Here is a 17,923-nt window from a genome sequence, read left to right as displayed (position 1 = left end):
GAGAACATTCTGTCTGGATGTATCACTACCTGGTATGGCAACTGTACCATTCAAGATCAGAGAGGATTACAGAGACTGGTGAACCTGGCCCGGACAATCACAAAGGCCAATCTCCCATCTATAGAATCCACCTACCAGGCCTGCTGTCAAGGAAAGGCCACCAGCATACTCAAAGATCCAACCCACCCTGGCAATGCTTTTCTACAACCTCTACGATTGGGGAGAAGGTACAAAAGCCCAAACACACGCATCTGCCAGTTTCGAAACAGTTTCTACCCTACTGTTGTTAGAATACTGAATGGCCTCGCAAACTCTTAACATTGGCCTGTACCTGTGTTTTTGTTTTTGCTGCTGTTTATCTATTATTTACTTAGTTATGCTACTTACTTTTGTGGTCTGCCAGTATTGGTCGCAAGACAAAGCTTTTCACCATGCCTTGGTACACGTGACAATAAATTCAATTCAATTCAAGTCAACATTAAATGAGGTGAAGCTTTATACAAACCATTAAGCTTTTTGTTTCATATGGGTGTGTTAACCTATGTTGTCATACCCAGAAAAATTCAGGCACATGTACAAAATTACTGTAAGCCAAATGTCATTTACCCTTGTGTTGTATTAATCCCTTTGAATCATATTCTTTTCTTTCTTCTGTATTAACAATGTTAAATTTCCCATATGTGAACTTCGTCTCATGGGGTGGAATGGAGTATTAAAGGACAAATGATGCCCTGACTGAAGAACTGCATTATGGGTTTGAGAACAGAAAAGCAGGAAATTCGGTCAAGACCCAGATCTGCTAAAATCAACAAGAACTGGCAAATTGATTTTTAAACTGTTCTGGAGCTTTGAGAGGAAAAGGGCCACTTTGAAAATGCCTCCTTCACTTCAATACTGGAGATTGATAAAGGTGTTAGAGAAAATACCCTTGACAAAAGCTAATGTTTCTTCAAACACAACTTTGAGATTAGGGCCCTCTCTCTCTCTCTCTCTCTGAGTTTTCTCTCGATGTTCTTTCTTCCTGGACTGGAGAATTGCTTGTGAGACAATCTATTTTACTGAATTTGTCTTTGCATGTGTGTGTTTATGGGATGTTACTACATTGGAACAGTTACGTTTAATAGTTAAATAATATATTATTCTTTTCAGTTTTCCAATTGAGTTGTTATTTCAATTCTTCTTTCTTTTGTTTGTATTTTAACAACAGGAAGAATAAAATGTGTGTTGCTTCAAGCCAAGTAGTTTAACCAATTGAATTGCATCTGGAACACAATGCCTTACACTTGTCTTCAAAATAATAAAAAGTTGAGGTCTATGCTATCTATTTATTATATTTTGAGGGAGTTTGGTCTGGTCCATAACATTTCTTTACCTACAAAATAAATGAAAGAACTGTGGATGCTGGAAATCAGAAATGTAAACTGAAATTGTTGGAAAAATTCTGCAGGTCTGGCAGCATCTGCAGAGAGAAAATCAGTTCTGAAGAGGGCTAACTGCACCCAAATTATTAAGTCTACTTTCACTTCACAAATGTTGCCAGACCTGCTGAGTTTCTCCAGCAATTTCTGTTTTTGCTTCTGATATCTTTACCTATTGAATAAAATTAAAGAGTCAAACACTTTGCCGCATCAATGGGGCATCTTAAGTGACAAACAGAAAGTTTTCTATCATTTCTAAGGTGTTATGCAAAGTTTTCAACCAATGGCAATATATTCTAATAGTAACAGTTGTTAGAATGAACAACAGAGTCCAGCTGTAGTAATTCAACATATCTGATACGTATTGTAGGTAAAATAAAATTTCCTTTACCTACTTTCACTGATTCAGTAGATATGCAAACTATTTAGCAACTTGTATAAATGAGGACAGAGACATGTTTGGGGCTGAATTAGCTGATTTTAGCCAAGTAGGCCAGTTAGGATGTGGGTGCACCACTCCATGGGGTAGGCCCATGTAGGAAGAATGGTCAGCTGGAGGGCTATGGAATTCACATAACAATGCATTAACACTTTCAAGGAGGCAAGAAAGTAAAAGCTACATTTAATGTTGCAAATAAATCTATTCGCCATAAGAAGTAAAACATTCAAAAGCTTTAATTCAAGATGGAGACAAAAAGACGACAGTGAGAAAACATTATCCTGATGGGACTGCCTTACGTGTCAATGCTGTCACCCTCCATCACTGACTGGACAGGTAGGTAGCCCCTTTGCGGATGCTTGCTGAAATACTGCTTGGTTCTGAACTTGTTTTTCAATGTCTTGGCAAAATCCCGCACATTTTCTCCTGACGTAGTCTGGGGGAGAAGCAAACAAAGTTACTTTCCAGTTGATACACTTAAGTTAAACTCTTTTTAATGATGGGATTTGGGTTTGAATCAAAATGAATGTCTCTTCACACTGTTAGCTGTAACATTCCAGACTAGAATTAGTTTGAATCAGTCTCAATACAGCTCTCCTGCTATATTATGTAGTTAAAAAAAACTGTTCTGAGCTGTTTTTACATTCATTCGGATAATGCAGGCACTGTAGGCCAGTCAGTATTCATTGACCATCACTAATTACCCAGAAGGTAGTTAGAAGCAAACCACATGTCTGGAATCATGTGTAGCCCAGACTCAGGTAAGTTTGGCAGATTTCCTTCCCTAAAGGACACGAATGAGCCAGAAGTGTTTCCATGCCAATTTACAGTTTAGCTTTTTATTCCATATGTATAGCTGCAATAGTGGGATATGAATCCATGACCACAGAATATTAGGCTGATTGTCTGGATAAATAGTCCAGTGACATCCCCAAATACCAGCACCTCCCTACGCAGCTGGTCTAGAAAGTAGAGAAATTATCCTTTGCATGACATACTTTGAGATGATTGTAGAAAATAACTTTTCATTCATGAACCTTCGGTTTCAACAATGGTTTCAGGAAGTGGATCTGGAGAGAGTTCTGGCAATAGGATGCAAAGAAAGGGAGGAAAAAAGTAATGGAGCAAATCTTCCTAAACGTGCTGTCATGCACCTTCTTTCAGTCAATACAATGGTTTAGTAGACCAGGTTGCCTGGCTGCCTTTTTGGCTAAGATGCTTTGTAGTGAAGAGAGATCCAGAAAAAAAAGGGTGAGACAATATACCTAAAATGATGACCTTAGCAGGCAGCTCAATTAAGTTACTGGTTATAGCATTAGATTGTGGTTGTAATTTTAGGCCCAGAGTTTTGGGGTGACATAGTGGAATATTGATTAACACTGCTTCCTTACAATGTCAGGGATTCAGGTTCACTTCTAGCCTTGGGTGACTGTGTGGAATTTGCGCATTCTCCTTGTGTCTGCATGGGTTTCTGCTGGGTGTTATGGTTTCCTCCCTTAGTCCAAAGATATGCAGGTTAGGTAGATTGGCCATGCTAAATTGCCCTGTGGTGTCCAAGGATGCATAGGCTAGGTGGTGTTAGCCATGGGAAATGCTGGGTATGGGGTTAGGGTGGGGTGCTCTTTGGAGGATCAGTGCAGACTTGATAGGCCGAATGGCCTCTATCTCTACTGTAGGGATTTTATGGGTATCAAATGAGTTGTTATTATTGCTTTCAGTCAAAAGTCACTTGATTGTGTCAGCTGAACAGAGAAGCGTCTTCTTTGGAAATTGAAACCAACATCATATAACTAAAATCTCATCAAGCACAAAGTTATATTGGTCAGTGTTTTACCAGCTATCGCTATAACAGTGTAACATGATGGCATAATGCTGTTTGTGGGTATATGTAGTAATATATATTACTTACTGGGGCACAGTATTCCATGATGGGGTAATGTAGTTTGTGACCCTTGTTTGCCCTTCCTGTCAAGAAACATGTTTGGCAGATGTCAACATTAAACTGCTTCAAACTGCGGTATCTGAAGCAGAAAAGACAGATTTTAGAGATAGTGAGGAATAGAAATTGAACTTGAAACAAGAATCAAATGAAAAACAATTCTGCAGCAGGAACAACTAAAAGAATTATACACAGGAATATTTTGTTACCAATAATGTCAACACGCACTAAGAGATATATTTGATTGCTAAATATTGTCAACAAGCACCAATAAGTGTGCAAGGTAACCAGTCCTTTGCCAGTCTGAGCAGTGGCAAGGAATACAGTGCCAATGTATATACTAAAGCACAAGAGCTCAGTGCCAAAACAGGCAGCAAGCACAGGTAAAAATAGCAACTCAGTGCAAGTGCAGTGACTGTTTTGGCATGTTAACTGTTTACTTTTCTCTCCTTGGATTTGACAAGGCATAGATGCACTGGAAGGAATGAAGATTTAAAAGTGCAAGTGGATATAGAGGATGATTAGATATAATGGTGGTGTCCCTATTAAGAAATGTTGACTGGATTCATTTCTAATATTTATCAGCGTATGTGAACAAGAAATTAAATCCACTACAATATTCACTCAGTTTACAGAAAATGAATCAACAGGATAGTGATTATGTATACTTTCTGTGAACTTCCCCTTCCATTTCACTTCTTGAAGTCTATTCCCACATTTGCTTCCTGAAATTATGCAATCTGCCTAGCCCATCTAACTCCCCATGTTCACACCAAAGGAAAAACACCAGAGTGAGTGAGATAACAAGAGAGATATTATTGGAGGAGAGAGAGACAAAAATGAGAAACAAAGAGTATTCACTTGTGGGGAAGACCATAACTAGAAGCAATAAAATAAGATAGTTCATAATAAATCCAGCCAGGCAGTCTGGCGAAACCTCAGGAAACTCAGTGATTGGTTAGAATTAGGAACTTAATACTTAATGAGTGTTTGATGTGAATAGCGTCAATGTATTTAATGGGATAGTGGATAAACAAGAAGGAGAAAGGAATAGAAAGTTCTGTTGAAAGAATGAGATGAAGAAAGGCTCAAAACAGTCTATCTGAAGCATAACCGATAACGATTATTTCTGTGCTGCCAATTCTGTGTAATTCTCTGCATCTTAAAGTTGAAAAATAATGTTAAGCCAATAGGCCTCTAAAGGTTTGGGAAGTCCTAAACCTGATATTTTTATCACTGATAATGAAGAATAACAATTAATTTGAATATATAGGCTTGGTATTAGTAATTGTGCTTACGCTAACTCCAGTTTAGCCCAGAATCAAACCCCGACATTAAATAATGCAAGAAAAAAATCCAGCATTAAATAATGCAAGAAAAGTCATTACACAGCTTACTCCTCTTCAATATATCCACTGGGTATAATAACATCAGAGAGGAATGGAGAAACAGGATCTTTATTTAACTGTATGGCTTAATTGAGAAAAAAAAGGGTAAATATAAAGAAAATTGGCTGTATGTACCTACCTAAAGCCTTTAATTGGGCATTGCTTGCAGATGTGACATTTGGCTTGGTGTTTTGCAGCTTCTGAAGTTATTAAACGATGTAGGACCGGCAACCAAACCATCGACTGGGGCTCCAATTTCATCCACTCCAGGAAGTGGGTGGCTTGAATTACTGGTTTATCATTAACCTGGAGATAGTACGGTAAAGAACATACTACAGATATTCTGTTGGCATGATCTTCAAGTCTAGACTCTATACATAGCCTCTAGCTAGGTTGTCTGATCTGTGTTATGCTGATGTGCAGCTTAAACTATTTATTTTAAAAGGATTACCAGAGTCATTGAAAGAATGCTGATGGGAAATTCTAGTATTCAGTGTAACAGGAAGGGTTGTGCTTTATTAAATCGGCAAAGGGTAACTGTCAACAATAATAAAAAAATTACAAGGTTTTGCTTCTGGAAAGTTTTACCTAATAGAAAAAAAAATCATGATATGAAATTGTATGACATCATGTATGGATTGTTGGAATGGGATGGAAAGAAAAAGTTGATTGCAGTGATAATGGATGAATGAATGGGGATTTTAATTCTAGGTGTCAGTATAAATATTTACTTTGAGAAGTAGAGAACACATAGAAGTCAGTGTTCATGCCAGAATCACTGAAGTAGGGAAGAAGTCAGAGTCTGTGAAACGAACTCAAGAAGTTGTGAATTAGATTAAGAAAGGTTATTACTTCTGAGCTCACTAGCTCACCTGAATGATACCCGACCATCTCCAATCCTGAAGCCACTTTTGAAATAAACTGCCGTGGCTTTCGGCCCTGCTTTGAGCCCAGTGCAATTAGCCTCACGTGTGATAGGTTCTTTCAACTGGCATGATACAGACAGATTGTCAGTGGCTCATAAAAAGGATGTAATTTCACACCAAATTATTAAAGTGAATATATCCTTCTTCATACTATGACTTGGTGACATGTGGAAAATATATTTGGAAAATGTCATGGCATGTGTTTTGAAAGTATAAGCAGATGGACAGCTTTTAGTACTGAAGTCTAATGAAAGAGAGTATTATCACCCAGAAAGTGGCTTTTTGCAGTGCTCCAAGGATTACCACTATCTTGCCTGAGAGTATTGGATGTCTGGAGTGAGTTGCCGGGTCAAGCTTCTCTCGTGTAATTTACATGTAATAGAGAGGAAAAGGATACTTGAAATTATAGGTGAGGAAAATTCAGCCCACAGTGTAGAACAGTAGGTTTCTGACTCGTGAGACATGAAGGTCAATTCTAGAGCAGAAGTCAATTGTACCACAGGTTGACCTTCACTGAGATATCCCAGTGAGGATTACTAGGGATGTTGGGACAATTTAAATCAAAAAGGCAAGTGAAACGAGATTAGAATAGGCTTCTTGGAAGGGCAACTACATTTTAAGGTTTAGGGAATAAGAATTTTTTAAGAGGTTAAATTGTACGAGATGGCAAAAATGCAAAATAAATTGAGATTTAAAAAGAAGGAAATGTTAAAACAAATGGCTGCACTACAAACTGCACAATTATGAGAAAAAAATGTTGAGTGCTAGAAACATTGATTAAAATGGAGAGCCTCATTAAAATATAAAATCTCATTAAAATACATCTCATTAAAATAGAAAGTCATAAGAAGGGGTCTTAAATTGTGCTGTTGATGTGTCTCAGCATGATCATGGATCTAGATGACCTGTCTGGGAGCTGAAAATAGTCCATCAGTATTTTCGGTGCATGGAATTTTGTGCTCACTGCAGCGTCTATCTAGGGGGAGGAGACTTGTGGTAAATTTACATTGTTATGTTTCCTATGTTACTGCACATAGATAAGTGAAATCTTGGTGTACCAACTAATTTGTAAGTATGAACAGATAGATTTCAGCGAGATCTTTGAAGCTCCGATTCCTGAATTTGGCAATGATCCTGTTATGGACACACTATGCTCAGACACCATCCCTAAGGGCAGGCCTGTAAAGTGCTACTATCAAGCTGTGGATTCTGAGAACAGGGAGCTGTGAAATATTTGGGTTGTGAGGCTACAATGTAATTTGTAGGTCATTTATTACAGACAAATGCAGCTAGTATTTGAATTTCTTAAAGAATTTCATTCCTCTGGATTTAAACTCCACTCAAAACTAAACCAGGGTTTTAGAGCAAAGGTCTGTGACATTCCTTTTTTAAGGGGATAGTATCCAACAAGTACTTCAGTTGCAAAGCTCAAGATTTATCTTCTGCAAGTCCAAAGATTAGTCCCTTTCGAAGGCTAATTATGACCTCAGATTAGCAGGTTTAATTGCTCCAATTTACATTTGGATAACTACATGAATTTTTCCAAACCCAATTCTTTTTGTTTATTTATGCTTTGATGCTGAATCTTGAGTTGGTCATGAAATTTCTGAGTTACTAATTTCACTGATGATGGGAGCAGGGATAAATAAAGGTTTAACGCCAGAATGTGAACTGGAACGTGGGTTACACTTGAACATGAACAAATTGCAAACAAATGCATTCCTGTATCAGCATTTCCACAATATTCCCCAGTCTGACATTTCTCAGGTTAGTGCCGCTCTTAAACCCACTCATTCTCCCGTGGAAAAAAAACCTCATGATGGACTTACAAACCGAAAGCAGCTCCTGACACTGGGTTCCACATTGCTTCCACCAAATGCTGCTACCTCACCAAGCTGGCGTGGGATCTGAATGGCTTCATGTAGGAGAAGGCTGAGGTGGCGCTGATTACACAGGCTTGCTGAGTCACTCACTTGCTTGTACAAGTCTATAGAGGGAATGAATATCAGGATGTTACATTTGATAAAACAACCAGATACAAACAGGTGATTGTGTAGTGGCTTCTTTCAGGGCAGCATTGATGTGTCATTAACCTACGGAGATGATTCTGGGGGCTGATAAGCGGACTAAATGGTGAAGAGACAGGAAGTGAGAAGTAAGAACTTGCATCTATAATGTACCTTTCATGACCAAAGGATGTCTTCACAATCTCTTAAATACTTTTGAAATGCAGCCAATATTGTAAAATACATTCAAACGTGGTACTCTTAGTTGAGTAATTAAAGGGCATGATTCCATCTTGTATGGTTGCACTTGAATTGTCTTTCTTTGAGCTCCTCCCCACTATCTCACCTTTGAGCACCTCCCCAACCCCTTCAACACATATAGGTTTTTGCAGTGCACAGATTATTATAATTTTATGTACATATTTTTACTTGTATTGGTGTACTCGATAATAGAGCTAGTAATTGCATAACATTTGAAATACTTCAGAGTGAATATTTTAAGGACTGACAGTCTGTGAACCCAATAAAGTAAGGCACATTTGTGATGGGATATGAAATCGTTCTTGCTTTATCCGTCCAGTATCAGCATTAAGTATAGCCAAAGACAGATCGAATGTAGATTGGATACAGATAATGTTCCCTCTGCACTTAGCCCATTAAATATTCTTGATCTGGTGCAACAATGGACTATGATTAAAACCCTTGCTCTGTCTTCTCAACAGTCATAATTTAGTAACAGTAAAGCTTAAGTGTAAGTTAAGCTGTCCCTAAACTACCATATTAAGCACTCCAATCTGAGGTATCATTATGTGAATAATAAATCTCCCAATCATTCTCAATATGAGTCTTGATCTGAGAGGAATATTCCCTATTGCATGTCTTTGATTTTGCAATTCTAATATCAGTGCATTTAAAGATGATTAGTAATAAAATAAACTTTTGGTAACTTCGCTCATATTGATAATCAAAAGCACAATTATGTTAGACCTTTAAAATTGACAAGTTCCAGGACAGCTACATCATTGGTATATTCCTGGCAATGTGAACATTACCTAGATTCCTGATGAAGGGCTTTTGCCCGAAACGTCGATTTCGAAGCTCCTTGGATGCTGCCTGAACGGCTGTGCTCTTCCAGCACCACTAATCCATTACCTAGATATGTCCTGTCCTCTGAAGGCAGAGCAAATCCGACCTAGCCAATGACCATCCTATCATTACAACCTTTGTCCAAATATGCTCCAAAGAGCTGCATTCCACAGGTGAAGTGAGAGTGACTGCTCTGGATGGCAGCATTTGATAAGAGTGTGGCATCGAGTAGCTCCGGCAACAGTGGAGTCAATGGGAATTGGGAAGAAACACTCGACTGGTTTGTATCATGCCTAGCACAAAAGAAAATGTTTGTAATTGAAGATCAGTTATCTCCACTGTGGGACATCACTTGTGGAGTTCCTTAGGTTGTGTCTTACACCTGACCATCTTTAATTGCTTCATCAATGAATTTTCCTTCAACATAAGATCAGAGGTGGGGATGTTTGCAGATGTTTACATAATATTCAGCACTATTGGTGACTTCTCAGACACTATGGCAGCTTGTGTTTGTATTTGGTAAGACTTGGACAACTTTAGGCTTGGGCTGATCAATGACAATTAATATTCTTGACACAGAAATGCTAGGCAATGACTATCCTGGGGATTATCATTGACCAGAAATGGAACTGGACCAGCTACATATATACTACACAAGCAAGTTGGAATCTGGGAGTTCTGTGATGAGTAACTCACCTTTTGAGTTCCTAGTGTGGTCAGGTGACCTCTAGGATTGTTACAGAAATATTGACATTTTTCATGAAAATGGATAAAGACTTGAAATGTGGAAGCCAAGTTTAAACCTAGCTGGTCTCTGCAATTTGCAAACTGCTGAGCTAGAACAGACTGTACTCATGTAGCCAAGCCTTGGACAATCAACTTTCCATCAAAACTAGACAGGCTTGGAACTGCCTGGCAAAATGTGAATGGCCACATTGTTTCAGAACGAACCATTGTCTCCACCTCCAGTGAACCTGCTTTGTTAGAAGAACTAGGTGGCATCTAGCTCAATAGGAGGCTAAAGGCAAAGACTGACAAGGGCAGCACTTGAAAGTTCAAAACCATGTTCTGCAATTTCCAAATATGGAAAGTAGTCACTTTCATGGATCTTTCTGCCCTAACCTGACGCTAGCATTGGACTCAAATCATAATCTTTGAGAAACATGCAAAGAGAGGGATAAACAGGGCAACGTGGAGTCCCAGCTCTCTTTACTTTTGCACCTTCTTCAATGGCCTCTCCAGGAGCAAATTTGACCTGCAGCCGAGCTGCACAGCGTCTCCAGCTCCTTGTGCCTTGTGGTGAGCAGCATCATACTGACCAGGGCCAGCGAGACCACTTCAGTGAGACAACATGAAGACCAGAACTAGTACTAGACAAAAGGAGAAGCCCCAATTGATAACTGCAGACCCTGGAACATCAACCAACTCTTTAAGACCACTGTTCCAGCTTATTGGATGGGTAGTACCAGTCTTTTCAGACAAATAGCTCAAATACAGCAGTAAGGACCTATGGATAGGGTATAGTGAATCCTCAGAAGCATGTTAGAAATAGATAGCTAGTGTAGAATTGAGACTGTTTATTTTGAGTTTTAAGACTATTTACTGAAGAGTCCTGTGAAGAGCTTGAGGGAGTCTAGTAGAGTTTAACTATAGTCAAATCTGACAAATATTGTTTTTCCTTGATAAAGTATTCAATAATGTTGTGTTGGACCTTTCTCTGAACCTTGGCCCTTTTTTAATCTCATCATGAAACATGCATGAATTCAGAAATTAAAAATCACACAGCACCAGGTTATAGTCTAACAGGCTTGCTTTGAAGTATTAGCTTTCAGAGCACAGCTCCTTCATCAGGTAACTAATCACTAGTGACCTGATGGAAGAGCAGCATTCTGAAAGTTAGTACTTCCAAATAAACCTGTTGGATTATAACCTGGTGTTGTATGATTTTTAACTTTGTCCACTCCAGTCCAACACCGGCACCTCCACATCATGAATTAAAAAGAATTACCACAAACTTGTCAAGATTAGTCAGGATATGTTTACCCACCCTTTCACTTTACAACACCAGTGCTCATTTACAAACTACAATTCACAAGACATGTATGTGATAGAATACTCTCCACTTGCCCGGATGAGTCCAGCACTAACAGCACATAAAGAACTTGACACCATCTAGGACAAAGCAGCCTGCTTGATTGGCACCCCATGCATTACTTTCAACATTCAATCCTTTCACCTCTGCTATGCAGTGTCTAAAAGATGTACAGTAATGGGCCAAGATTCCTGCAACAGCATCCTCCAGACCTCTGACCCCTACTTTCTAGAAGAACAAAGCATATATGTTGGAACATCACCTCCTCCAAGATCTCCTCCAAGCCACACACCACCTTGACTAGGAAATATATACTTTTGGAATGTTTTTTGTATGTTACAGTGAAGATAAAAGCAAACTATTTGTTCACTTTATCTGCTATTTCCCCATAATCTCCTATTACCTCAATGGCAGATTAGAGCCCTGAAGTACTATAGTCATTTTTCTAATTTTTACTTCCAAAATGTGTGTTTTTTTTGAGCAAGTCGAAAGACAAACATAAATTACAGACCTGTCTGGCAAAGTCCTATGTGGGACTCATGGCATGTTATACCTGATGAGTGTGTGGGATACCTCAAGCAGAGACAGACACATAATAGGGAAAGATGACTACATAAACCCTTTTAGCAGAAAGGCATCAACTTCCAGGAATATATTAAAAAAAAGATTTCAAAATGGGTTCCAACTCTGATGTTTGTGTTTTCATGGAAGAAGGTGTGCTAGTAAACTGAGGTACTGATGTGTATCAGGCTAGGTTGTGAAGGTCACAGTTGAAGAACCACCCACCAGTTTACCCCTGTGCCACAAGTAAAATTATTCTTTTCCTCTGAGTGTTAGATGCCACCTAGCTACCAAAGGAAGTCTCAAGAAAATAGGACATAAAATGACTCCCTCGATGTGAATGCTGACAGCTGTCAAAGGGAACCAGGCAAACAAACTGTAAAGTCAAATATCTTAAAAACAACTGTTCACCAACTATCCATTCGTCACAAATGATCCTGAGAGACTGATCTATATATCTTTTAACTTTAATCTTTTTTAGAGTCACTTCTTTTTCCTAATCTGTGTGTATGGGTGTTGCATTATTCTTTCTTTTCATGTTCAGTAATTAATAACTTACTGATTTGCTAATTGAAGAAAGCTTAGGTAACTTCGTTCTTGGGAGAAAAGGAAATCTCCCTTTTTTCAAATTTTCAAATTCTTGCTGTGATCAACTGAGAGACCAAGTGAATAAAGAGGGGAACCAGTTCATCACTCCTCGTGCAGGAGTTTAATAATATTGGATATTCGTCTGGGAGCTTAATAACTTGGGGAATCTCACCTGGGAGCTGATTATTACCTTTCCATTCCCACTATTGAGATGACCAACACTCACTTTACTGACTTTTTCTTTTTTTTAAATACCTCTAGAAATTTGTGCTATTTGTTTTTACTTTGCTAGAATGCCTTCTCATCTAGAAGAAAGTGAGGTCTGCAGATGCTGGGGATCAGAGCTGAAAATGTGTTGCTGGAAAAGCGCAGCAGGTCAGGCAGCATCCAGGGAACAGGAGAATCGCGTTTCGGGCATAAGTTCCTGAAGAAGGACTTATGCCCGAAACGTCGATTCTCCTGTTCCCTGGATGCTGCTTGACCTGCTGCGCTTTTCCAGCAACACATTTTCAGCAGCTGCCTTCTCTTCTACTCTAGTGTGTTCCTCCTTTTTAACCCTTAGTCTTTATCTGCTGCCTTTTATATTCTCTCCAAACATCTGACTTGCCACTTTGCAAAATTATAAGCTTTTTCCTTAAATTTGATAGTTTTGTAATTTCTTTAGTTAATGGTGAGCCCTCCCATTAGAGTTTTTCTTTATCATACAAATCTACTTACTTTGATTATTTTGAGATATCCTTTTAAATGTCTGCCACTGCAACCCTATTGATATATGCTCTAGCCTAGAATTCTAATTCACTTCAGATAGCTCAGTTTTTCATAGCTCTTTTAAAATTTAAAATATTAGTCTTAGAACCACTGTTTTCCATTTCAAACTGGATTTAAAATTCAATCATATTGTATTCCCTGCTACCCAGGAGTGTCTGAGGTGATTAATTTATCCTGTCACATTACATAATACTAAACCACTAATACATTGAAAGTGAAGCACTTTGACATGCTCTGGGAAATGTAACAAGATGATGGAAAAAACACAAATCTTTCTTTCCACCTTTATGTTTGATATTTACACTGATATTTCTCCTCCACCTCTGCATTGCACAAAGTGATAATTCCAGTCTTGAAGGATAGAACTCGAATCTTGCCATTGCGACCACTAGGGAGAGATGAAAGAACAAAAAAAATATAAAAATGGTTCCAAAGTGAGAAACCAAAACAACTGGCATCTAAAACCTGAAATCTTATTTACATCAGGTCAGGATCCATTAAAGTCTCCTTTACAAAAACAGGAGTACTTTTGAATGTTCCAAGAGTTTGCCTCTCTGCTGAATGTGGTTTGATTCTGATTCTGTGTGAGCCAGTTGTTTCAATGTGAGCTTTGACAATGAGGAGTATCAGTTAATTTAACAGCACAGCTTAGCTCAGTCCTGTTTTCATCCAACATTCACACGTGTGCATTTCTAGCATGACAATTGAGCGTAAACAGGAATGAGAACTCTGGTGCGTTTTTCTGCCCCTTAGCTCACAAGTCCCAGAACCAATTTCAGAACATTATCTGTTGCGTTATCATGAGGCAGGACAGTTATCAAATCTGGGTATTTCTTTATCTTAATGGGTCTTTGCATATTCAGCCATTGATTTACTGGGGATCAATGTGTCAGATGAGAAATACAGAATTCATTTCTCTTGTTATAACAGAGACTGACATTTTAAGAACTGTTAAAATGTCTTATGCAAATTAATACTTCCTACTCAAAAACTTGAGAATAAAACCAACCTTCATTCCAGTTTGTATGTGCATGATTACACTCCTCTACAATTTTGGCTGTTTTTACATGATGAAACTACTCAACGAATACCTGTTCTATTCGGGAGAAGTTGCTGTCTCCCAATAACACAGGATTGCATTGGATTAATGGCACAGAAACAGACCATTCAGCCTAACCAGTTTTTATGTTTCTGTGACCCTCCTGCCACCTTTTCCCCCTAAATCTACTGTTATAACTACCAATTCTCTTTCCCCTTAAATGTCATTTATTTGAACTACTGCCTTTGGTGATGTATTGAATATTTTCATCATTGAATAAAAGTACTGAATTCCCGATTGAATTTCTTGGTGACTGTCTTATACTGGTGGCCTTTAATTGTGCTCTTCCCCACAAGAGTAAACATTCACTCTGTATAAGCTCCATCAAAACCTTTCATAATTTTAAAGACGTCAATTAGGTCACCACTTAACCTTTTTTTAAGTGAAAAGAAATCTAGTCTTTCCAAATGTACAGCCAAATTTCTGGTTTCATCAGTGTAAATCTCCCCTGCATTCCCTTGAGTGCCTCTACATCTTTTTTTTATAATATATTTTTATTGAGAAAAAATAGATTTTTTAATATCACAACAAGTACAAAACAATGCAATTCAAACAGTAAAAAAAAAACCAAATAATAAAAAAAATCCCCAACCCACCCTCATAGACAAATATATAAACATATATAGAAAAATATAAAATTAAAAAAAAGTCAAAACTAGCTATTTAACTAAATAAATACATAACTAACAATAAACAAATAAATAGCAATAACTCAGCCCAGCCAAACAACACGCTCATACATTTGCAGTTCCTCCACCCTGGATATTGGACTTGTGAAACACAATGTTATGGCTATATCAAAGCCCTTGTTAGTGTGGCAGATAAATCTGTGTCCAGGTATTCCAAAAAGGGCTGCCATGTCTTATAAAAATTCTCAGTTTTATGGTGTCCCATATTTGTGAAAGAATCCAGGGAAATATGCTCCATAACAATCTTCCGCCAACTTGACAGGCCTGAGGGTTTTTCGGATGCTGAACCTAGCAAGATATTCTTTCTTGCACAGAATGTGAGAATATTGAAAAGTTTTTCTTATGCACATCTGCAGGAAATACAGTGGGTAGGCCCAAAAGGAGAGAGAAAGGGTCCTTCTCCACCCTTACACCCTGAATCCTCTCCATTGCGCCTACCACAGCACTCCAATATGTTTGAAGCCTATCGCAAGACCAAAGACAATGGGTAAAAGCGCCCATACAGACCTTGCACTTGGGACATGCTGAAGATACCCCTGGCTTAAATTATGACAAATGGTCTGGAGCCAAGTGGACCCTGTGGGGAATCTTCAACTATAAAGCATGGGTCCTATTGCAAATTGATATCTTCCTTGCATTCTCCCAAATATCCTCCCATGCCTCTGAGGAAACTTCAACATCCAGCTCGCTTTCCCACATCTTGCAGAGTCGATCAGACTCATCTGAGTTGGCACCCCCCAATTGATGATATAAAGTACTGACAGAGAGTGTACTCTAAGCACTTAGCACCCCCTCTCTATGTCAGATTTGCAGGGATCAGTTAAATGTGTGGTCTTTTTTTAAATAAAATCCCTAACTTGAAAAAAATGAAAGAGATCTCTATTAGATAACTCGTACTTCCGTACTAACTGATCGAAGGACATCATTATGCCTCCCTCAAATAAATCTCTCATGCAAGACACACCCCTAGCTGCCCAACATTTAAATCCTGAATCTATCATCTCCAGTTGAAAACCTGGCATATCCACTAAAGGTGTAAACAAAGATGTTTTGCCAATATTGCCTTCCCTCTGCCGAATTGCCCTCCATGCTTTAACAGTATTGATGACTATTGGGTTATGGCAATATTCCCTACCTGTCCTCATCTTGTCCAAAAACAGCAAACTGGTAAGGGGGCATCTTGCCTGGGAGTCTTTGTATCTAGCCATATTGAAAGAGGATCCCCACAACCCCAATCACTCACGTAGGTCAAAAGCGAACTTAATTGGTAATTTTTAATGTCTAGAAGGTCCACTCCCCCCCAATCTGTGAGGCAACTGCAGTTTGGCTAATTTAATGAGGGGCCGCTTACGATGTCAAATAAAGGAGCTGAACCAGCCGTACATCCTCCTGAGTATTTGTTTATAGGGTATAGCAAATGAGGGAGGATATTCATCTTAATAAGCACTATCGGACCCAACCATGAGACTGGAAGTGCCTCCCATCTTTGAAGATCTTGTTTAATTTTTCCAAATAATTGAGTAAAATTGGCTTTAAACAGCCAATCCAGAACTGGAGTAATGAATATGCCCAAATACACAAAACCTCCATGTGAGCACCTAAATGGGAATCTATAGTCATTCTCAACAGCCAACACTTTTGTAAGACCACCCATAGGCGTAGCCTCTGATTTAGCAAAATTAATCTTATACCCTGAAAAAGCGTCAAATGCGCAAATGCATTGTATCAGATGAGGCAGTGAAACTGCTGGATTTGCCAAAAGAAATTAGGACATCATCTGCATACAGCAAGACCTTATGTAATTTGGACCCCACTTCTGGAGCTGACATACTGGGATCCCCACAAATAGCCTCTGCCAATGGTTCAATTACCAATGTAAAAAGCAATGGTGAAAGGGGACAGCCCTGCCAGCTGCCCCTAAAAAATATTAAAGTTGCTTGATCGTACCCCATTGGTAATGACCGCCGCTAGAGGTACACCGTAGAGAACCTTTACCCATCTTATGACGACTTCACCCAAATCAAACCGCTCTAGAGTATAGAAAAGATACGGCCACTCAACTCGGTCAAATGCCTTCTCTGCATCTAAAGAAATCACCAATCCCTGCATTGACTGCTCTTGGCAAGCTTGAATTACATTAAGCAGCCTCCTAACGTTATTGGAGGATCTGCAACTGTTTATAAAGTCCATCTGATCCTCTTTAATAATAGAAGGTAACACAGTGTCCAGCCTTAATGTGTGAGACTTAGAGAGGAGGGAGGATTTTAAAGTCCACATTTAAGAGCGAGATGGGCCTGTATGAAGCACAGTCTTCTGGATCCTTCCCTTTTTTAAGGTAAGTGAAATATTGGCCTCTCTCAGAGATAGTGGGAGACAATCATGACTGTATGAATCATTAAACATATTCAGCATCGGGTCTGACAGTATACTTATAAATTCCTTATAGAATTCACTGGGAAGTTCATCAGGACCGGGCACCTTTCCACTCTGAAGCTGCCTCACAGCTTCCTGCACTTCCTGCACTTCTTGCTCTGATAATGGGGCATTGAGAAAGGACTGTTGTTCGGGAATCACACCCGGGAACTTCAGATCTCTAAAAAAGGATTCCATTTTGGCCTGCCCCTCCTCACAATCCTCAGGTTGGTATAACTTAGAGTAAAATTTCTGGAACGCCACATTAATCTTTTTAGAATCACATGTTAGGTTCCCAGACCCCTCCCTAATCACCGTAATGGTTTGTGGGGCACTCCTCTTTCTGGCAAGACATGCTAAGTGTTTGCCTAGCTTGTCACCATGCTCATATAACATTTGTTTTGCAAAAGCCAGCTCCTTCTTTGCCGTCTGTGTGAGCACGGAATTTAGTGCAGACCGCAGTGCTGTAATCCTCTGTAGTTTGACCAACGAGGGTCTGTCAAAATAGGCTT

General features: G+C 39.0%; 1 protein-coding gene across 6 annotated transcripts in view; it reads right to left on the bottom strand.

Annotated features, from left to right (window-relative positions):
* Positions 1-17,923, bottom strand: part of drp2 (dystrophin related protein 2) — a 368,975-nt gene that overhangs the window by 26,517 nt on the left and 324,535 nt on the right. For all 6 annotated transcript variants that reach the window (XM_043704533.1, XM_043704534.1, XM_043704530.1 and 3 more), the window contains 5 exons: positions 13,514-13,599; positions 7,940-8,097; positions 5,324-5,490; positions 3,767-3,878; positions 2,157-2,293 (listed from right to left, as the gene is read on the bottom strand). In XM_043704533.1, coding sequence (XP_043560468.1) covers positions 2,157-2,293; positions 3,767-3,878; positions 5,324-5,490; positions 7,940-8,097; positions 13,514-13,599 — 660 coding nt within the window. The remainder of the gene's footprint in view (positions 1-2,156; positions 2,294-3,766; positions 3,879-5,323; positions 5,491-7,939; positions 8,098-13,513; positions 13,600-17,923) is intronic.

Source organism: Chiloscyllium plagiosum, chromosome 15 (genome assembly GCF_004010195.1).
Source record: "Chiloscyllium plagiosum isolate BGI_BamShark_2017 chromosome 15, ASM401019v2, whole genome shotgun sequence".
In the NCBI taxonomy this organism is placed as follows: Eukaryota; Metazoa; Chordata; class Chondrichthyes; order Orectolobiformes; family Hemiscylliidae; genus Chiloscyllium; species Chiloscyllium plagiosum.
This window is presented reverse-complemented; position numbering and strand designations above follow the sequence as displayed.